The sequence below is a fragment of the Pseudophryne corroboree genome, chromosome 6 (assembly GCF_028390025.1).
Source record: "Pseudophryne corroboree isolate aPseCor3 chromosome 6, aPseCor3.hap2, whole genome shotgun sequence".
Taxonomy (NCBI): Eukaryota; Metazoa; Chordata; class Amphibia; order Anura; family Myobatrachidae; genus Pseudophryne; species Pseudophryne corroboree.
Genome location: NC_086449.1, coordinates 295,866,774 through 295,890,525, shown reverse-complemented (window position 1 = coordinate 295,890,525; position 23,752 = coordinate 295,866,774). Strand labels below are relative to the sequence as shown.

Below are 23,752 nucleotides of genomic sequence, written 5' to 3'. Positions count from 1 at the left end.
CAATGTATGTTCACTTGCTAATACAGTTGTCATGTGCAGGCCTGCTAAACATTGAAGTACCTTGTAGAAGGTAGCAAAGGCAGAACGGTGGCTGTACCATGTTTTGGTTGCTGTCAGTTTTAATATAATTTTTTTTGTTAATCTAGCAGAAATCATCTGGCTCAGTGTACCGTCTACCCTGAATTAGACACAACTGTTAAAATGTAAATTGCTAAACTATATTTAGCTGCTAGGAGGGAAGAAAATAAATATTCCTGGCTTTGGGAAAATGATTTGAAGCATTGTGTTCATTTTGTTTATCAAGCAGCTATTCAGCCTCTAGTGGGGCCCGAGTGCTTATGCAAGCAAAAGCTTTTAAGAGTGCCTGCAGCTGCAGTCCTGGCTTCCAGGTAGACTGCAGGTTCACAACGCAGCTGCCCTGGGCTGTATAAACCATTTTAGCTCCATCTGGAAGCAAGGTTAGAAACTGATTTCAAACTCAGGTTTTATCTTACAGGAAGAAACTACAAGAATACAAATAGTTGAGCCATGCCACCAATCCCTAATCAGCATGAGTACCATGTGCTATAGCACTGTGGACTACGAAGGATGCTCCATTCAAACAAAACTGCTGAGTTATGACTCATCCAATTGCACCTGCGCCCAAGTGTTAAGTACTGCCAAATAAAAGCCCTTCATCCATTTACACAACAAAGAGATGTACCCCGCAAGGCAGCCAAGCTCTCTCTCTCCCTCCCTCCCTTCTCATTTGTGTGTGTAGGGGGGGGGGGGGGGGAGAAGCAGGGAGAGAGTGATATGTTGAGAGAAAAAAGATAAACTTCGTCAGTGAATAGGGATTTTCACTTCACATGGATTTTTAAAATGCTGATTCATTTGCAAACAATTTTCTTCCCTTAAAGAATAAGTGATATTTAATACCACAAAACACCCTTACAGCAATAGATTATCACAGCCATTAACGTATACCCCCCACCCCACCAAAACCCTTGCAACCTTTTTCATCAAAGCCCTTTATTCTCAAGGGATATATTTTCGAGCAAAGAGGGATCAACAAACTAGTTGCTTGAAAGCCTTCCTGATGCTGGGCTGAAGTTAGGAAAGGCTTAATGAAAGCTTTAAAATCCAACAGGGTTTCGCACTAACATCTGACTTGGTGATTTATGCATATTAATAACCTCAGTCATAGTGAGGCAAGCTGAGCCGTACGTGTCCTACGAATCTTAATGTCTTCAGCTCCATTGGGATTATTACAAATGTAAATTTTGAAGATTCTTGGCTATTAATCTCTGTCTGTCCTCATGCTCTGCAACATAATGACTAATTAAACATCAAAAGACCTGTACAGGAGATCTTCTTTGACAGCTTCTAGCCCAGTTCTCCTCCCATGAGAGGAATTCAAATGACAGGGACAGGGGGACGGGAGCATATGACGGTGATACAAATCACTGCTGTGAATCTAAGAACCCAACATCAAACGCTGGTTTAGACCTAATGAAGCTCTACCATTGATCAAGGCAGGCAGTTTATGGTCACTGTAAAAAACGTGTTTAAATAATGATTTGTATGACCTCTGTGCATGGTCCTACGAATCCAATTTATTTCCCATAATAAATTTGAACAATGCAGTCAGTACTTACGGAAGAAGGCAAGCCAGGGGGGACCTTTCTTATCTTCTTTGTTTGTACAGGATCTGCACATACAAATACAAAAAATATATATATGATGTGAGCTAGGTTTGGAGGAGAGTAAAAATATTTCTATATTTGACACTACCATGTACAATCTATTTAAGAAAATACATATTGTGCTGCCAAATTATACTGATCATATGCATTCCAAACATACAACTTTGGAAATTGTAGACCGACTTTTTACCTTCTAGTACACAGAAAACGTCTACACCATGGATCTTAAACCTGTGGCCCTCCAGCTGCTGTGGAACTACACATCCCAGCATGCCCTTCCTCAGTTTTAGCATGCCTTAATAGCAAAACTGTCAGGGCATGCTGGGATTTGTAGTTCCACAGCAGCTAGAGGGCCAAAGGTGGAAGACCCATGGCCTACACCAGGGGTAGCCAACCATGGTCCTCGAGAGCTACCAACAGTTTGTGTTTTTCAGGTCTCCTCATAGAATCACAAGTGAAGTAATTAACTCCACATGTAGAACTTTTATAATGTGTCAGTGAGTAATGACTACACCTGTGCACCTGCTAGGTGAGCTGGAAAACGTGAACTGTTGGTAGCTCTTGAGGAACAGGGTTGGCTATCCCTGGTCTACACTATTGTCAGCCCGGCACACAGAAAGGTCAGTACATTCATTATAATCAACGTCAGACATCGCAAACTTAACTGGTGACGATTCTGACAATATACCATCAGTACAAGTGAACTGCCCAAAGTTGTAACAGGTAAGCAAAACTTGCAACAGTATCAAGAGTGAGGTCTAAAGTGACGGGAGATCGGGGAACACTATTCAAATTGTTGTTTTTTCCACGCTGATCGCACCCTAAGGTTCAGGTTTAGCGGCATGAAATGGCTAAACCCAACCAAAATGTGGGGTGCCGTTTGGGCGTGGGTCACTTCACACATTTCTGCTCATCAGCACGGGGGGGGGTGTTGCTGCAAGCTGAAATGTGTCTCCTCGCAGCCAATTTCATTTCCTTGTTGGGCGCCATCTAGTGGTGGTGATAGAAAAACAACAATTGAATTCCCCCATAGTGTATAATAGTGTGTGTTTACAGAATACCACAAAATTCTACAGCACTGAGCAGTGTGGAAAGAACGCCAATTAAACAAAAACATATACAAATACATAGGAATATTTGAAGCTGGGGAAATAAGGCCCTGCTCGTAAGAACATCCAGTCTAATGGTACAATACACATTACATTACAGTCAGACAATAAAGAGCTCAATTTTAAGTCTGGAAGCTGTCGTTACTTCATACACAAAGGTGGACCTATAGCATAAAAGATGTTAACCATACCAGGGAACAAAATTTGGAGCTCAGCAAACATATAGACAATTTAAATTTGACAGCAAATGTCTATGTTATAGGTTCTCAAACGCTGTCCTCAAGACCTCAAACATGTTTTCCAGGTATCTTCACAGAATCACAAGTGAAATAATTAACTCCAGCTGTGGATTTTAAAATGTGTCCATGATTAATGACTACACCAGTGCACCTGCTGGATGACCTGGAAAATATTAACTGCTTGGGGTCCTGAGGACAAAGTTTGAGAACCTATGGTCTATGTCAGAGGTTTTCAAATGGGTGTCAACCACGAGACCGCCTGTCGGGATCCCGGCGGTCACAATGCAGACGCCGGAATCCCAACAGGCACTGAAATGCCGCTGCCGGAATACTGGCGCCACAGGCTTTTCTCCCTCTGTGGATATCCGCGACACCCATAGAGGGAGAATAGATCCTGTGGCGAGCGCATCGAGCCACCGTACCCAAAGCGTGGCAAGCGCAGCGAGCCCACAAAGGGTTTTCTAGTGCTCTTCCTGCTGCCAGCATACTGGTGTCCGGGATCCCGGCCGCCGGTAAAAGGTATGTATTCCTTTCAAACACAGTCCTCAAGGCACCTCAGCGCTGCAGGTTTTTACTAGATCAATGGATCAGCACAGATGGCTAAGCACTGAGGTGCTTATTAAGTCACCTTTGACCAAGCACGGATAATCTTAAAACCTGGACTGTCGGGGTGCCATAAGGACTGCGTATGAGAACCTCTGGACAATGTTAAAGGCTTTTGCCTAACAAACAAACAATTGGCCTTTTAAAGTTAAAGATCACATTGTGTCTTCGGTAGGCTGGGCACACACTATGACGACACGTCAGCGAACCATAGGTTGCGCCAACAGATAAATAGACACACTTATCGATTGGCCGCTCAATAAGTCATCCTGATGTCACAGCTGGGCAGGCTATTTAATTTTCCCATCCAGCTATGTAGAAGGTTCCTGCAGCAAGTGTACGGACGGTCTGCGCCCGTACACACAGCCAGATATCATTAGACATATACGTCATGGGCTGTGCTACAGAGCAGGCGCCATTCACAGTCCTATTGTTTGTACCCACCACCAACTCGCTCGCAAAATATCGACCAAATGCCCGCTATTGTGTATCCAGCTTCACAGCTCTACTCATGCAACCTCTACAGGAGCTGACTACGTTATTAATTTGTACTCAAGATATTCACCCTTTTATATTCCCAAAGGATCTATGACAATATTTGTATCTGGGTGGACAAAATAATGTACAATCAGATGCCAGTCAAACCAAAGAGCCAGAGAGAGAAGATGTGCATAGAGTAACATACACAGAAAATGAATAGGCTAGTACAGTATTTTTATTTTTACCACAGTGGCACATTGATCCGCTTACTGACTCGTAGCACTTGCAATTGATACCAAGGCTCCTATGTGTGTGTGAAGTATGTATGGTTACGTGAGTGTCCTCCACGTACTCTGGTTTCCTCCCACTATCCACTATCCATTAAAAGTGTTGCAACTTTTGAACCATAACTGCTATTTCAAATCTGTTTGCAGCAATAGACCTTTCAGCAAATTCTGATGTTGTTTAACATGTTACATGACCCCCTTTTTATTTGAAAAAACTAACTTAGATTCAAGATTGACCATTTCAAGATGGCGCCCATGTACGGTACATAACCTAAAAGAAAACCCACCCCACCCATAATTTACTGGAATATTCAGTTTTCCCATTTCCTGCACAGTTTTTTAAACAAAAGGGTGTACTGCGACTTTTGAATTACCCTGTAGTGTATACGAGAGGGAAAAAGATTTCTGGTCACTGCCTCTGACTGGTACAGGGTGACACAGATGGGGTAAGCTTGTGGTAGCATGGAACAGAAGGTTAGGATGAGAGACAGCTGGGTTTAATGAAGAAGTGGGTCTTGAGAGCCTGTTTGAAGTTTTGTGGAGATGTGGAGAATCTGATAGGAAGACGCAGAGAATTCCATAGATAGGGTGAAGCATGAGCAAAATCTTAAGACGTCAGAGATGTAAAAGGGAGAGGAGTGGGTCAGGGCTTTTAAAGCGAGTGTGAGAAGCTTGAATTGGATTCTGAAGGGAAATGGGAGCAAGTGTAGGGCTTATAAGAAAGGGAAGGTGGATGTAGTACATTTGGAGATGTAGATGAGAGGGGCAGCAGCATTGAAGATAGATTGGAGTGCAGAGAGGCGGTAGTCAGGGAGGCCAGATAGGAGGAGATTACAGTAGTCCAATCTGGACTATTCAGGTTAACCTCCTTGTTATACCACTAGATGTCTAAAGACGTAAGTGACCTGAATGCTGAACACTTGGGAGTCCTAAGAATAACATGACCATAAGCAATAATTGGGTATACATCACAGGATCATTACCTAATCCTAATAACAGTAAGACCTGGAAATAATTCGGTACTAAAACACAAAAATATAATTTTAATCATTATGTAGAATGGTGGCATCATCATAAAAATTTATTACATTTATTGCGTACAGTAGATGTGACTGAATGTGCTCATAAGATGATGTACTGTAGCGTTGCCAACCTTCATATTTCCCTCAAACTATGAAATAATATCTTATATTTTCAATGTGCCACATATATACAGATTTACACTGAAAATAAGGAGTGCCAACAATTGTATTGTTCTATGATAAGCCCCTTAGTGTACACCGAGACTGCTGTTATGTACAGCATTGCTGGCATTAGAATTAGTGGTGCACAACTTTGGGCGTTCCTTGGTGGTGACTGGGAGATGGCCTGACGTGAACACACACACACACAAAAAAGGAATCTCATAGGCGTGTTATGGGTGTGTCCGTGAACGTGGCTTCATTCCCAAATGCAGATCTGCAGCCACAGAAGCCACGTGTAGAGGAATGTCTATTCCATGTTAAATTTGTTTTGCTATAATATGTGTTTTACTAGAGCGATCAATAAATAGGTCACGGTTTAGTACTGTTAGCACTACAGTTACTTTGTACTGAAGACACAGCACCACTTGAATCTTGTAAGTTCCATAGTTCCATCGGTTTTAGACTAAAAACCAAAGCAAATTATTTTGCATTCAAATATATTGTACAATGATAGAAATGTAAAACTGTTTTAAAGGGAAGATTTTATGCAGGCTATAATATAGTTATATAGTTACTAGAAGCTATTTAAGTTTTTATATATATATATATATATATATATATATATATATAAATATATATATATATATATATATATATATATATATACATACATACACACACACATATATATATATATATATTTATTTACACATATGCATGAAAGGGATCACTAAACAGCAATGCTTAAGAAGCCCCACAGTGTTCCGACAGCATGCAGTTTTCCTTTGTACCTAAACCGTTTATGTAACATGCTTTGTGCAGACCCTACTAATATGAATGACATCACATGTATTATCTCTAAAGCTTTTTTCAAATCAAGGTCAGGAATTTAATCTCTGGTTTTATTTTAACGCATTTGCTATCTCTCATGCAGACACATACTGCAACACAGTTTAAAAGCACACCTAAAATAGAATCTATATCAGTGGTTTCCAAACACTCTTAAATCATGGCGCCCTCGAGTATCAGCATTTTTTCAAAGCACCCCTAATCCAAAAGTTTGTCATCGATACATTAAACAAATATATTAAATTAAGTAAACTGTACATACGTGGCACCGTTAGGTTCAGTTATGTGGTTGTGGATATAGTTGTAGTTCCAACAGTCCAAATACTTTATGATTGGCAGCCACCACTGGTTTTGCCTATCACTTTGACCATAAATAATTTGTTTTGGTCCTGGACCACCAACCTAAGGCACCCCTGCAAGTGTCTCACAGCACCCCAAGGTGCCTAGGCACACAGTTTAGGGACCACTGATCAACATGATTTGCTGGGAATCAACAAAGTAAATTTAGCAATAATTTACAGTAATATACAGTAGTATACAATTTACTACCCAATGAAAATATCCAAATATCACTTTGATCATACTAACAGAACAATATATTAAGTTAATAAGATCATACTACAGTCTATTTATACTTTGATGGAACTACTTTCTTCTTCTGTTCCTCTCTATTTTCTTAGCATTGGCTTCATACACTATCTAGCACTTACCTGTCCTCCAGCTACTGCCATCTTTGGGAGGCTCATTGTAGCGAGTCCTCATTCTACGGCCAGCTCCCTTTGCCACGCCATCTAGCAGAATTGCGAAAAGCAATTTGTATTATAGAGTTTAAAATAGATGACGTCCTGTTTGTGACACAAGGGAGAAGGAGCTGTCCATAGACAAAGTATACAATAAAGCCACAACCCAAAGATGGCAGGAGTGGTATTATGTGGTCATATCCATCCACACGCTATTTGCGAGCAGGGCCCTCTTCTCTCTTTGTTAATAGCCATAGATAATCAAAGTTCAAACAAAGCAGGCATAGTTGTGTGATATAACGGAACTGGGGCATACAGAGATAACACCAGATTAAGCAAACTGAATGACTAAAGGGGGGTACTCACGGAGCAATAATCTAAGCAATCTGACTTAGATTTTAAGCATGATTGCTCCGTGTGTGTACCTGCCCCCCCAAAGCAATAGCGATGCGCAGCCCCACGCAGCGCTTTCGCTTGTGCTAGATTGTGTTAGATTTCACCCGCTGGGTGAAATTAGCCCCCCCCCCGTCCCCCGCACGCTCAGCACACAACGCGCTGTGCTGAGCGGGGGGAGAGATGTGGGCTGAGCGGTTCGCTCAGCGCACATCTCTCCCTACATCTGCCCGTGAATACGGGCCATAACATCTTTGAAACTTAAATTTAACAATTGAATCTGATGATTAAGCCTGCAATCACCATGTCTTTAATACATGGAAAGTGCATGAAGTATTGAAGTACTTTCAATTGTGTAGTTTAAAACATTATGGGACATTACTACAAGCAACCATGTTTAAAAGTTGGTGTTACCCATAGCAATTGATTCCCCTGCCTAAAGTAAGAAAGGTACACGAGAAACCAGTTAAAAGTGCATTAAGAAAATACAAATAATAGAAAATATGCACAAATGGGAACATGGTGTTATTTCTAATTTGGCAGTGGACAATTTTCCGTAAAGCTGCGAATTATAAGGTCCATTTCACGTGCACTTACTTGGCTAACTACTCTGGCTGAATTTTACAGTCACGCCATTAAACACTGCTTGGCAACAAAAGCAAACCAATAATATGATACACATACTAAGTACCCAACACCCTTTTTCATTTGCTTGCAGCAACCACAGTGCAACATGTTTCTACATAATTCATACACTTATTAATTTCTTGATAAATATATTGGCTATAAGCCAAAGTTTATTTTTTAATCCGGCCACAAGAATAAAGATGGGACAACATAACACAGAAAGATATGAAAGCCAAATAATCAATATCTTTAAAACAGAGGAATCAAATTAGTCCAACAATAAATACATAACTGACCTAAACTGTCCAGAAAACAAGAACGACCCACCTTGGTTTTGTAGCAGAAGCAGGTATCATAGGTATTTTCCACAGCTAAAGAGATCGGTACTAGTAATAAATACTGTACCTCTGTTTCAACATAACATTTTTGTGAGAAAACCCACCCATAAACATTACTCACCAATGGTTGGGGTGTCCTGCAAGGGCCTCCGACGCGAACCTGATGCAGAGAAAGGAAAGTACGGGCTACCTGGCTTCCCTGAAGTTGGAAGCTGCCCTGAGCTCCCAAGTCCAATATCTGTTCGGATTAGGCTTGACTGAAAAACAAAACAGACCTCAATGTCAACCAACGTGCTAAACAACAGATATGCTCACTTGCCATTCATATGGCATTACTATGAATATGAAAAACTAAAAACGGCAAAACTAAATTTTTTGTTAATACGTCCCCCCCACCATACACACAACATTTTGAGTGTAACTATGCGTTAAAACTTCGTTATTCAACATTTATTTTGAATGAGTGACTGAAGAAGATGTCAGTGTTATGAGGGTAAGAACTAGTCACTTAGTTAGTGTATGACTAAGATTCACTTGGCCTTGATGCCTAACAATTAATGAGAAGTTTTCATGGTTGATATTCCAGAGCAGCTGGTGTGTACGATTCACGCTTTACAAATCTATGTACGCACACACACACACACACACACACACACACACACACACACACACATATATATGTTATTACTAGCTGGAGTACCCGGCGTTACCCGGGATTTTAAAGGTCCATACACACTTAACGATATAATGAGCGACGTCGCTCATTTTCCCCCTCCTTGAGCGACGGCGCTCATTATATCGTTAAGTGTGTATGCCGCCAGCGACGATCGATGCGCGGCCCCGCGGGTCGGCAACGATCGTCGCTGTCGGTAGGGCATGCATGAAGGATGTGGACTGTCGTCCACGACCTTCATGCAGGGCTGGCGGGGGCGTGACGTCACTGAGCGATATGAGCGGTCATATCGCTCAGTGCGTACAGGCGGCCGCCGACCGGCCGGCCCGGGAGGGGGAGACGTTAGACGATGTCGCTCACAGAGCGACATCGTCTAATGTGTATGGGCCTTAAGAATGTCTGTTTACAAAAATAAATGTAAATATTAAATACACAGTATAAATAACATTGTAGATAGCTGAGTACCCGTGCTTTGCTACGGGATGAGGATGGTAAATTAGAATGATAGTTGTTCGTTAATTTACATTGGTTGGAGATCTAGTATATTGGTTGGAGATCTAGTGGCCAGGCCCATTTTTGGTCCCCCAAAGGACCCTGCTCTTCCCACTATACAACTCTCAGTCTGTGGCTTCCTGCTGCCTCCATTCCCCTCCTCACATCAGGTCAGTGCCCCTGTGAAATTATCGTTTTCACAGTTTATTATATAGCGCAGCACATTATGTATCTCCTGATACACTCTGTGCTGCTGGGGGACTGTGCTACTTCCACTATATAACACTCTGTGTGGGTTTGTGCTACCTGCATTGCCCTCCTCACATCATGTCACATGCAGCCCTGTCATTACTGACATATCATGCATGTCCTGATATAGTCTGTGCTGCTGGCCCACCCCTAGGGGTGCTAGTGGTGTCTTACCACCACAGTGTTAGTTCCCAGAGTGTAAGTCATTTGTAGAGCAAGTTTGGTGTAAATTGCTCCAGGCATTTCAGAGTTGTGCTGTCTGCTGAAAAACTCTGTGCTGCTGTCTCACCCCTAGGGGGGCTAGGGGTGTCTTACCCCCACAGTGTTTGTTCCCAGCCTGTAAGTCATATGTGTACCAAGTTTGTTGTAAGTTGGTCCAGGCATTCGGGAGTTATGCTGTCTGCTGGCATACTCTGTGCTGCTGTCCCACACCTAGGGGTGCTAGGGGTGTCTGACCCCCACAGTGTTTGTTCCAAGATTGTAAGGCATATGTGTACCAATTTATGAGTACATTGCTCCAGCAATTCCGGAGTTATGCTGTCTCCTGATATACTCTGTGCTGCTGTCTCCTCCCCCTCCATGCCTCCGCCGTGTTTTAATACGCTTGTATTTCAAAATTCACCATCTTCGCTTGTAAACTGTGGATCTGTATAGAAATACAGACACAAGGACAAATTTTCACTTTTGTATAGTAGATAGCTTTAGAATTGCCCGCTTTTTCCATGCTATTGTTAAATGTTTCCTCAATTTGAGAAAGTTCCTATTTGCATGCCATAGGTCGCGCACTTCCGTAGGCTTGCGTTCCATAGCAGGAGCGTCTGTCTGGAAGTGCGCTCCCTGGGCTTTATGATGGAGCGGTAATGATTTGCAGTCTAGCTCGGCGGCGTGCGCTCCTCCGCAGACGATGCACGCCTGGGCTATGGATGGGAACTAACACTGACTGTGTAATGTGGCTTTATGTAATCGGTCTCCGGGAGGTTTAACATTAACAGTTTATTGACATAACTGTGGAGAGGTAATACAATATGTTTATATACTCTGCTATTTCGATTTTTCCTAATTAGTATGCTCTTAATATGATTGGTTGATTAGTCTTTGGGTGTGGCCTTTCTGGAACTTCAGTTCTACAGTGACAGACATTTGAAGAGGGATACTGTTTGCTGTACTACTGGTCAGATCCGGACTAGGACCGAAAAGTTGACCCTGTTATCTGTTGTCAATGCGAGGTTGGATTCAAAACTTTTTTTCACTTGGAGCAAGACTAGTGAGTGCATTCCTCTAGTAAAAGTGTGTGTGTGTGTGTGTGTGTGTGTGTGTGTGTGTGTGTGTGTGTGTGTGTGTGTGTGTGTGTGTGTGTGTGTGTGTGTGTGTGTGTGTGTGTATATATATACATACATACATACACACTGCTCAAAAAAATAAAGGGAACACTAAAATAACACATCCTAGATCTGAATGAATGAAATATTCTTATCAAATACTTTGTTCTTTACATAGTTGAATGTGCCGACAACAAAATCACACAAAAATGATCAATGGAAATCAAATTTATTAACCCATGGAGGTCTGGATTTGGAGTCACCCTCAAAATTAAAGTGGAAAAACACACACACACACATATATATATAAATAATAAGAATTTACTCACCGGTAATTCTATTTCTCGTAGTCCGTAGTGGATGCTGGGACTCCGTAAGGACCATGGGGAATAGCGGCTCCGCAGGAGACTGGGCACAACTATAAAGAAAGCTTTAGGTCTAACTGGTGTGCACTGGCTCCTCCCACTATGACCCTCCTCCAGACTTCAGTTAGGATACTGTGCCCGGAAGAGCTGACACAAGAAGGAAGGATTTTGAATCCCGGGGTAAGACTCATACCAGCCACACCAATCACACCGTATAACTCATGATGCAATACCCAGTTAACAGTATGATAACAACTGAGCCTCTCAACAGATAGCTCAACAATAACCCTTTAGTTAAGCAATAACTATATACAAGTATTGCAGACAATACGCACTTGGGATGGGCGCCCAGCATCCACTACGGACTACGAGAAATAGAATTACCGGTGAGTAAATTCTTATTTTCTCTGACGTCCTAAGTGGATGCTGGGACTCCGTAAGGACCATGGGGATTATACCAAAGCTCCCAAACGGGCGGGAGAGTGCGGATGACTCTGCAGCACCGAATGGGCAAACTCTAGGTCCTCCTCAGCCAGGGTGTCAAACTTGTAGAATTTAGCAAACGTGTTTGACCCCGACCAAGTAGCTGCTCGGCAAAGTTGAAGAGCCGAGACCCCTCGGGCAGCCGCCCAAGAAGAGCCCACCTTCCTCGTGGAATGGGCTTTTACTGATTTAGGATGCGGCAGTCCAGCCGCAGAATGTGCAAGCTGAATCGTGCTACAGATCCAGCGAGCAATAGTCTGCTTTGAAGCAGGTGCACCCAACTTGTTGGGCGCATACAGGATAAATAGCGAGTCAGTCTTTCGGACTCCAGCTGTCCTGGAAACATATATTTTTAGGGCCCTGACTACGTCCAACAACTTGGAAGCCTCCAAGTCTTTTGTAGCCGCAGGCACCACGATAGGTTGGTTCAGATGAAACGCTGATACCACTTTAGGGAGAAACTGGGGACGAGTCCTCAATTCTGCCCTATCCATATGGAAAATCAGATAAGGGCTTTTACATGACAAAGCCGCCAATTCTGATACACGCCTGGCCGAAGCCAAGGCCAACAACATGACCACTTTCCACGTGAGATATTTCAAATCCACGGTTTTAAGTGGCTCAAACCAATGTGACTTTAGGAAATCCAACACCACGTTGAGATCCCAAGGTGCCACTGGAGGCACAAAAGGGGGCTGAATATGCAGCACCCCTTAACAAAAGTTTGAACTTCAGGCAGTGAAGCCAGTTCTCTCTGGAAGAAAATCGATAGAGCCGAAATCTGGACCTTAATGGAACCCAATTTTAGGCCCATAGTCACCCCTGACTGTAGAAAGTGCAGGAAACGGCCCAGCAGAAATTCTTCCGTTGGGGCCTTCCTGGCCTCACACCACGCAACATATTTTCGCCATATGCGGTGATAATGGTTTGCGGTTACTTCTTTCCTAGCTTTATCAGCGTAGGAATGACTTCCTCCGGAATGCCCTTTTCCTTCAGGATCCGGTGTTCAACCGCCATGCCGTCAAACGCAGCCGCGGTAAGTATTGGAACAGACAGGGCCCCTGCTGCAGCAGGTCCTGTCTGAGCGGCAGAGGCCATGGGTCCTCTGAGATCATTTCTTGAAGTTCTGGGTACCAAGCTCTTCTTGGCCAATCCGGAACAATGAGTATAGTTCTTACTCCTCTTCTCCTTATTATCCTCAGTACCTTTGGTATGAGAGGAAGAGGAGGGAACACATAAACCGACCGGTACACCCACGGTGTCACTAGAGCGTCCACAGCTATCGCCTGCGGGTCTCTTGACCTGGCGCAATACTTTTCTAGCTTTTTGTTTAGGCGGGACGCCATCATGTCCACCTGTGGCCTTTCCCAATGGTTTACAATCAGTTGGAAGACTTCTGGATGAAGTCCCCACTCTCCCGGGTGGAGGTCGTGCCTGCTGAGGAAGTCTGCTTCCCAGTTGTCTACTCCCGGAATGAACACTGCTGACAGTGCTAACACGTGATTTTCCGCCCATCGGAGAATCCTTGTGGCTTCTGCCATCGCCGTCCTGCTTCTCGTGCCGCCCTGTCGGTTTACATGGGCGACCGCCGTGATGTTGTCTGACTGGATCAGTACCGGCTGGTTTTGAAGCAGGGGTTTTGCCTGACTTAGGGCATTGTAAATGGCCCTTAGTTCCAGAATATTTATGTGCAGGGAAGTCTCCTGACTTGACCATAGTCCTTGGAAGTTTCTTCCCTTTGTGACTGCTCCCCAGCCTCGAAGGCTGGCATCCGTGGTCACCAGGACCCAGTCCTGTATGCCGAATCTGCGGCCCTCTTGAAGATGAGCACTCTGCAGCCACCACAGCAGAGACACCCTTGTCCTTGGAGACAGGGTTATCAGACGATGCATCTGAAGATGCGATCCGGACCACTTGTCCAACAGGTCCCACTGAAAGGTTCTTGCATGAAACCTGCCGAATGGAATCGCTTCGTAGGAAGCTACCATTTTTCCCAGGATCCGCGTGCAGTGATGCACCGACACCTGTTTTGGTTTTAGGAGGCCTCTGACTAGAGATGACAGCTCCTTGGCCTTCTCCTCCGGGAGAAACACTTTTCTCTGTTCTGTGTCCAGAACCATCCCCAGGAACAGTAGACGTGTCGTAGGGACCAGCTGCGACTTTGGAATATTTAGAATCCAGCCGTGCTGTTGTAGCACTTCCCGAGATAGTGCTACCCCGACCAACAACTGCTCTCTGGACCTCGCCTTTATCAGGAGATCGTCCAAGTACGGGATAATTAAAACTCCCTTCTTTCGAAGGAGTATCATCATTTCGGCCATTACCTTGGTAAAGACCCTCGGAGCCGTGGATAGACCAAACGGCAACGTCTGGAATTGGTAATGACAATCCTGTACCACAAATCTGAGGTACTCCTGGTGAGGATGGTAAATGGGGACATGCAGGTAAGCATCCTTGATGTCCAGTGATACCATGTAATCTCCCTCGTCCAGGCTTGCAATAACCGCCCTGAGCGATTCCATCTTGAACTTGAATTTTTATATATGTGTTCAAGGATTTCAAATTTAAAATGGGTCTCACCGAACCGTCCGGTTTCGGTACCACAAACATTGTGGAATAGTAACCCCTTCCTTGTTGAAGTAGGGGCACCTTTACTATCACTTGTTGTGAATACAGCTTGTGAATTGCCTGTAACACTGCCTCCCTGCCTGAGGGAGTGGTTGGCAAGGCAGATTTGAGGAAACGGCGGGGGGGAGACGTCTCGAATTCCAGCTTGTACCCCTGAGATACTACTTGAAGGATCCAGGGATCCACCCGTGAGCGAGCCCACTGATTGCTGAAATATTTGAGACGGGCCCCCACCGTACCTGGCTCCGCCTGTGAAGCCCCAGCGTCATGCTGTGGACTTAGAGGAAGCGGGGGAGGACTTTTGCTCCTGGGAACTGGCTGTATGCTGCAGCTTCTTTCCTCTACCTCTGCCTCTGGGCAGAAAGGACGCGCCTTTAACCCGCTTGCCCCTATTGGGCCGAAAGGATTGTACCTGATAATACAGTGCTTTCTTTGGTTGTGAGGGAACATGGGGTAAAAATGTAGATTTCCCAGCTGTTGCTGTGGAAACGAGGTCCGAGAGACCATCCCCGAACAACTCCTCACCCTTATAAGGCAGAACTTCCATGTGTCGTTTGGAATCTGCATCTCCTGTCCACTGCCGAGTCCATAACCCTCTCCTGGCAGAAATGGACATTGCACTAATTTTGGATGCCAGCCGGCAAATATCCCTCTGTGCATCCCTCATGTATAAAAGTGCGTCTTTTATATGCTCTACGTTTAGCAATATAGTGTCCCTGTCTAGGGTATCTATATTTTCTGACAGGGAATCTGACCACGCAGCAGCAGCACTGCACATCCAGGCTGAAGCAATAGCCGGTCTCAGTATAACACCTGTGTGTGTATATATAGATTTCAGGATAGCCTCCTGCTTTCTATCAGCAGATTCCTTCAGGGCGGCCGTATCCGGAGACGGTAGTGCCACCTTCTTTGACAAGCGTGTGAGCGCTTTATCCACCCTAGGGGATGTTTCCCAGCGTGACCTATCCTCTGGCGGGAAAGGGTACGCCATTAGTAACCTCTTAGAAATTACCAGCTTTTTATCAGGGGAAGCCCACGCTTCTTCACACACTTCATTTAACTCTTCAGATGGAGGAAAAGCTACTGGTAGTTTTTTCTCTCCAAACATAATACCCTTTTTTGTGGTACCGGGGGTAACATCAGAAATGTGCAACACATTTTTCATTGCCTCAATCATGTAACGTGTGGCTCTACTGGAAGTTACATTAGTCTCATCGTCGTCGACACTGGAGTCAGTATCCGTGTCGTCATCTGTGTCTGTCATCTGAGGTAGCGGGCGTTTTAGAGCCCCTGATGACTTTTGAGACGCCTGGGCAGGCACAGGCTGAGAAGCCGGCTGTCCCACATTAGGTATGTCGTCAAACCTTTTATGCAAGGAGTCGACACTGTCGCGTAATTCCTTCCACAGCACCATCCACTCAGGTGTCGACCCCGCAGGGGATGACATCACGTTTACAGGCATTTGCTCCGCCTCCACATAAGCCTCCTCATCAACTCATCGACACAGCCGTACCGACACACCGCAAACACACAGGGAATGCTCTGACAGAGGACAGGACCCCACAAAGCCCTTTGGGGAGACAGAGAGAGAGTATGCCAGCACACACCAGAGCGCTATATAACACAGGGATCCCACTATAAATGAGTGTTTTCCCTTATAGCTGCTTTTTTATATATCATATATATATCTATACTGCGCCTAAATTTAGTGCCCCCCCTCTCTTTTTTACCCTTCTGTAGTGTTCAGACTGCAGGGGAGAGCCAGGGAGCTTCCTTCCAGCGGAGCTGTGAGGGAAAAATGGCGCCAGTGTGCTGAGGGAGATGGCCCCGCCCCTTTTTCGGCGACTTTGTCCCGCTTTTTCTGTAATACTGGCAGGGGTAATTTTACATCTATATAGCCTCTAGGACTATATATGATGTAGATTTGCCAGCCAAGGTTTGTAATATTGCCCTCAGGGCGCCCCCCCCCCCCCCCAGCGCCCTGCACCCATCAGTGACCGGAGTGTGAGGTGTACATGAGGAGCAATGGCGCACAGCTGCAGTGCTGCGCGCTACCTTGGTGAAGACCGAAGTCTTCTGCCGCCGATTTTCCGGACCTCTTCGTTGCTTCTGGCTCTGTAAGGGGGACGGCGGCGCGGCTCCGGAGACGAACACCAAGGTCGGGTCCTGCGGTCGATCCCTCTGGAGCTAATGGTGTCCAGTAGCCTAAGAAGCCCAAACTACCACCTGTTAGGTAGGTTCGCTTCTTCTCCCCTTAGTCCCTCGCTGCAGTGAGTCTGTTGCCAGCAGATCTCACTGTAAAATAAAAAACCTAAATATACTTTCTTTCTAGGAGCTCAGGAGAGCCCCTAGTGTGCATCCAGCTCAGCCGGGCACAAGATTCTAACTGAAGTCTGGAGGAGGGTCATAGTGGGAGGAGCCAGTGCACACCAGTTAGACCTAAAGCTTTCTTTATAGTTGTGCCCAGTCTCCTGCGGAGCCGCTATTCCCCATGGTCCTTACGGAGTCCCAGCATCCACTTAGGACGTCAGAGAAAATTTATTACCAGTTATTTATATGGTGCACACATATTCCGCAGCGCTTTACAGAGAATATTTGGCCATTCACATCAGTCCCTGCCCCAGTGGAGCTTACACTCTATATTTCCTAGAGAGAGAGAGAGATGGTACATTTGGACAGAATAATCCCTTGCAAACCATCAAAATAGTATTGCAGTGAATATCCTCCACGCAAGGGGTTAAGCACAGCATATACATATAGATCTATCTATACAGTACAAGCACACACATATATACATACAACTCTTCTGGAAGCCTGGTAACAGTAATCCTCTATGATGGATAGATTACTGCTGACAGAATACAGAACACTCAATTCCTAGGGGAGATTCTGCCCCAAGTTAGTAAATTGCCTAAATCACCATGACACCTGTCACAGTACACACTCTTAAGCTGATGACCAGAGGACAGACTACACTGGACTGTTACTAGCAGCTAAAAGATGGCATGTGAAAGTGTTATTTGTTGTCTTATTATGTTACTACAGCATTATAACCTTTAATGAGAAGATGTACATTGTGACGTTACCTTTACATACACAAGCAACTATTCCCACAGAAACACAGATTGATAAATTGTGATCAGGATGCTGCAAAACCATTAGTTGGAATGGGGGAAAATTAACGTTAGAATACTTAATGAAAGGGCCAGGAATTATAGAATTGACAGGCCTGCAGTGATTTTTAACAAGATGGTTTCGGAAGTAAAAAATTATCCTGAATGAATTTTGTATTCATGTACAGGAGGAGTTTTAAGACAACTGGTGTCTGAAACCAAGTTGGTACGTTTCTGTGTGTATATACGACTGCAATAAAAAGGATGTTGTAAAAAATGTATAATCAAACCCGTAACTTATTCATGTATAACTGATAACATAGATAACAGAGAACAGAAACTGGCTGTACAACACTGTGTTTTCAAGTATGGTACTATACTAATAATGTGGGTGAAGGCCAGCTGTTAAAAATGTAAGAATGCCCCCTGTTGCATTACTTTTAGGAGAGGATGGGACAGGTAACTAACAAAGGCACCCATCTAATTTGAACACATGGGTTATTGGTTCAAATCCTAACGCAATGTTTTATACATTATTATGTGGAGATAAAAGGCTCATTCATTGGAGAAAAAAAATCCAAATATCTATGATATGGTATATAACGTGTATGTCAATAGGCCTGTTTACATTATATTACCCCTGAAACATTATAGGGTACAATGAAAACAATTTCCAGAAAATGTTTTGCTGAATGTAGTTTGAGGGACTGGATTCCTAACTTAAAAAGAGAGAGAGAGTGAAACTGTACCAGGAATGAAAATCCAGAGAGAATGAACACCTGACAAATCAGTGATGCACACTGGTAGATCCGGTCAGTCATCCAAATTCGGCAACAAGTGAATCCATACGCAGTGTGCCAAACTGCACATATTCCAGACATACAGCCATCCAAAAAGGATGCCGTGACATCACAGCTGATAAGCATGCACACATGCAGGCTCCGTTGCCTACAATTACTAACCCCACCTATTAAAAGTCTGACCAAACACACTTCTAATTTATTCAACTCTATGGAGTTATCAGAATGGGGCAGCTTTTAATACTATTGTTAAAATGGATTTTATTGTATTGAAAACCAGACACTTCTATTAACTATCAACTACAACAGACCTATTGTAGAAGTAAATAAAGGCAACACATGAATCAACAAAACCATTTTGAAAATCATCATTGTAACTGGATGAGGTACGCACAGGTCACTAGTTTTTTTGAAGACCACAATCAATGTCATTAATCAATTCTACAGATTTATCTGCTCATTTGAGTCTACTAAGATAAACTATTGATTATAACTGATCCTGTCTTCAGGGCTTCTGCAGAATATACAAAGACCCAAGAGATTGCACTGGCTGTGAACAAAGTATGTATTATATTATGCTCATTTACCCATCTGTCCAAGGTGGTTAGAGTCTGGCTCATTGGCATCACATTTCTGTTCTCTTAAATTCAAGTACAACTTGCTACAGATAATCCCAATATCGATACGTGGGGATCTTCAAGAAAAAGTGAAAAAAAAGCACACTAAATCCATTTGAAAGTTTTCCCATATGATCTATTTAATGATGTTCTAAAGAAATAGATTAAGATTTGATTTTGAACACAAAATATGTAATACTTGATGTACCTGCTGCATACACCATTAAACACAATCCATTTAAAATCTCACCTTTTTTTCTGGTTGTCTTTTCCAAAGAGAACTCTCCTACATGTATGCCCTCCTCTCATCAGGTGTGGTATGAAAGGTCGACAGTAACTAGGTCGACAATGTCTAGGTCAACCACTATTGGTCGACAGTAACTAGGTCGACAGGGTCTTTAGGTCGACATGTTCTAGGTCGACAGGTCAAAAGGTTGACATGAGTTTTTTTAATGTTATTTTGGTGTCGTTTTCTTTGTAGAGTGACCGGTAACCCCAATTAGTGCACCGCTTCGCTCGCCATGCTTCGGGCAAGGTGCCTTCGCTCGGCACAGATTACCGTTCCAATCATAGTCCACGTGGATCGTTAAGTATGAAAAGGTTCAAAAAAAAAGAAAAAAATTGTGAAAAACTCATGTCGATCTTTTGACCTGTCGACCTAGAACATGTCGACCTAAAGACCATGTCGACCTAGAGACCCTGTCGACCTAGATATTGTAGACCTAGTTACTGTCGACTTAGAGACCGGATCCTCTCTCGTCTAGATCTCCATTACAAACCTTGCTACAGAGTTACTATACTTAAAACATTTATTTTGAGGGGAAGAGACAGCCAAGCACCACTCATGACTGCCTGCGTTGTGCAAATAAATGCAACTTCTCCCGGGACGTGCAAGCAAAATAAATACGTAAATACGTAAAGATACATGCCCCATTGCGGATTTAATGTAAAAATAAATGGCCTTTATATATAAACATAAAATTGTCTGATAGATATTACTGATCACAATACGGCCTCTGTAAATAATACTGAAATGAATATTTCCCCTGTGGATATTATTGATAACAATATAAACTACAATACCCTTTACAAGGAAATATTAGGATTATAACTACAGGCTCACTGTTATTAGATTATATTTATTATTTATTTAACAGTTTCCTATATAGCGCAGCAAATTCCGTTGCGCTTTACAACTAGACACAATTAGAAGATAAAAATAAGAATTTACTTACCGATAATTCTATTTCTCGGAGTCCGTAGTGGATGCTGGGGTTCCTGAAAGGACCATGGGGAATAGCGGCTCCGCAGGAGACAGGGCACAAAAAAGTAAAGCTTTACTAGGTCAGGTGGTGTGCACTGGCTCCTCCCCCTATGACCCTCCTCCAGACTCCAGTTAGGTACTGTGCCCGGACGAGCATACACAATAAGGGAGGCATTTTGAATCCCGGGTAAGACTCATACCAGCCACACCAATCACACCGTACAACTTGTGATCTAAACCCAGTTAACAGTATGACAACAGAAAGGGCCTCTTAAAGATGGCTCCTTAACAATAACCCGAATTAGTTAACAATAACTATGTACAAGTATTGCAGATAATCCGCACTTGGGATGGGCGCCCAGCATCCACTACGGACTCCGAGAAATAGAATTATCGGTAAGTAAATTCTTATTTTCTCTATCGTCCTAAGTGGATGCTGGGGTTCCTGAAAGGACCATGGGGATTATACCAAAGCTCCCAAACGGGCGGGAGAGTGCGGATGACTCTGCAGCACCGAATGAGAGAACTCCAGGTCCTCCTTTGCCAGGGTATCAAATTTGTAAAATTTTACAAACGTGTTCTCCCCCGACCACGTAGCTGCTCGGCAGAGTTGTAATGCCGAGACCCCTCGGGCAGCCGCCCAAGATGAGCCCACCTTCCTTGTGGAGTGGGCTTTTACAGTTTTAGGCTGTGGCAGGCCTGCCACAGAATGTGCAAGTTGAATTGTGTTACAAATCCAACGAGCAATCGACTGCTTAGAAGCAGGTGCGCCCAACTTGTTGGGTGCATACAATATAAACAGCGAGTCAGATTTTCTGACTCCAGCCGTCCTTGCAATGTATATTTTTAAGGCTCTGACAACGTCCAACAACTTGGAGTCCTCCAAGTCGCTAGTGGCCGCAGGCACCACAATAGGTTGGTTCAGATGAAATGCTGATACCACTTTAGGGAGAAAATGCGGACGAGTCCGCAGTTCTGCCCTATCCGAATGGAAGATTAGATAAGGACTTTTATAAGATAAAGCCGCCAATTCAGATACTCTCCTGGCAGAGGCCAGGGCTAGTAACATAGTCACTTTCAATGTGAGATATTTCAAATCCACCTTTTTCAATGGTTCAAACCAATGGGATTTGAGGAAATCTAAAACTACATTTAGATCCCACGGTGCCACCGGAGGCACCACAGGAGGCTGTATATGCAGTACTCCCTTGACAAAAGTCTGGACCTCAGGGACAGAGGCCAATTCTTTTTGGAAGAATATTGACAGGGCCGAAATTTGAACCTTAATGGATCCCAATTTGAGACCCATAGATAATCCTGATTGCAGGAAATGTAGGAAACGACCCAGTTGGAATTCCTCCGTCGGAACCTTCCGATCCTCGCACCACGCTACATATTTTCGCCAAATGCGGTGATAATGTTTCACGGTGACTTCCTTCCGTGCCTTAATCAAGGTAGGAATGACTTCTTCTGGAATGCCTTTCCCTTTTAGGATCTGGCGTTCAACCGCCATGCCGTCAAACGCAGCCGCGGTAAGTCTTGAAAAAGACAGGGACCCTGCTGTAGCAGGTCCCTTCTCAGAGGTAGAGGCCACGGTTCGTCCGTGAGCATCTCTTGAAGTTCCGGATACCAAGTCCTTCTCGGCCAATCCGGAACCACTAGTATTGTTCTTACTCTTCTTTGCCGTATGATCTTCAATACCTTTGGTATGAGCGGCAGAGGAGGAAACACATACACTGACTGGTACACCCAAGGAGTTACCAGTGCGTCCACAGCTATTGCCTGTGGATCTCTTGACCTGGCGCAATATTTGTCCAGTTTCTTGTTGAGGCGAGACGCCATCATGTCTACAATTGGTCTTTCCCAACGGTCTATTAACATGTTGAAGACTTCTGGATGTAGACCCCACTCTCCCGGATGAAGATCGTGTCTGCTGAGGAAGTCTGCTTCCCAGTTGTCCACGCCCGGGATGAACACTGCTGACAGTGCTATCACGTGATTCTCCGCCCAGCGAAGAATCTTGGCAGCTTCTGCCATTGCACTCCTGCTTCTTGTGCCGCCCTGCCTGTTTACATGGGCGACCGCCGTGATGTTGTCCGACTGAATCAACACCGGCTTTCCTTGCAGGAGAAGTTCCGCCTGGCTTAGAGCATTGTAGATTGCTCTTAGTTCCAGAATGTTTATGTGAAGAGACTTTTCCAGACTCGTCCATACTCCCTGGAAGTTTCTTCCTTGTGTGACTGCTCCCCAGCCTCTCAGGCTGGCGTCCGTGGTCACCAGGATCCAATCCTGAATGCCGAATCTGCGGCCTTCTAATAGGTGAGCCTTCTGCAACCACCACAGAAGTGACACCCTTGTCTTTGGTGACAGGGTTATTCGCAGGTGCATCTGCAGATGCGACCCTGACCATTTGTCCAACAGATCCCTTTGGAATATTCTTGCATGGAATCTGCCGAATGGAATTGCTTCGTAAGAAGCCACCATTTTTCCCAGGACTCTTGTGCATTGATGTACTGACACTTTTCCTGGTTTTAGGAGGTTCCTGACCAGATCGGATAACTCCTTGGCTTTTTCCTCTGGAAGGAAAACCTTTTTCTGAACCGTGTCCAGAATCATTCCTAGGAACAGCAGACGAGTTGTCGGGATTAAATGGGATTTTGGAATATTCAGAATCCACCCGTGTTGTCTTAGCACCTCTTGAGATAGTGCTAAAGCTGTCTCCAGCTGTTCTCTGGACCTTGCCCTTATTAGGAGATCGTCCAAGTATGGGATAACTAATACGCCTTTTCTTTGAAGAAGAATCATCATCTCGGCCATTACCTTGGTAAAGACCCGAGGCGCCGTGGACAATCCGAACGGCAGCGTCTGAAACTGATAGTGACAGTTTTGAACAATGAACCTGAGGTACCCCTGGTGTGCGGGGTAAATCGGAACGTGTAGATACGCATCCTTGATGTCCAAGGATACCATAAAGTCCCCTTCTTCCAGGTTCGCTATCACTGCTCTGAGTGACTCCATCTTGAACTTGAACTTTTTTATGTAGAGGTTCAAGGACTTCAGATTTAGAATAGGCCTTACCGAGCCATCCGGCTTCGGTACCACAAATAGAGTGGAATAATACCCCTTTCCTTGTTGTAATAGGGGTACTTTGACTATCACCTGCTGAGCGTACAGCTTGTGAATGGCTTCCAACACCCTCTCCCTTTCGGAAGAGA

The 23,752-nt window shown here is 44.2% G+C and overlaps 1 protein-coding gene across 8 annotated transcripts in view; it reads right to left on the bottom strand.

Moving 5' to 3' along the window:
• Nucleotides 1-23,752, bottom strand: part of TCF12 (transcription factor 12) — a 524,272-nt gene that overhangs the window by 121,675 nt on the left and 378,845 nt on the right. For 4 of the 8 annotated variants that reach the window (XM_063926156.1, XM_063926155.1, XM_063926163.1 and 1 more), the window contains exons 7-9: nt 8,656-8,791; nt 7,147-7,227; nt 1,638-1,690 (exon numbers count right to left, since the gene is read on the bottom strand). In XM_063926156.1, the coding sequence (XP_063782226.1) occupies nt 1,638-1,690; nt 7,147-7,227; nt 8,656-8,791 (270 nt within the window). The remainder of the gene's footprint in view (nt 1-1,637; nt 1,691-7,146; nt 7,228-8,655; nt 8,792-23,752) is intronic. The other 4 variants (XM_063926160.1, XM_063926158.1, XM_063926157.1 and 1 more) reach the window with 1 other exon arrangement.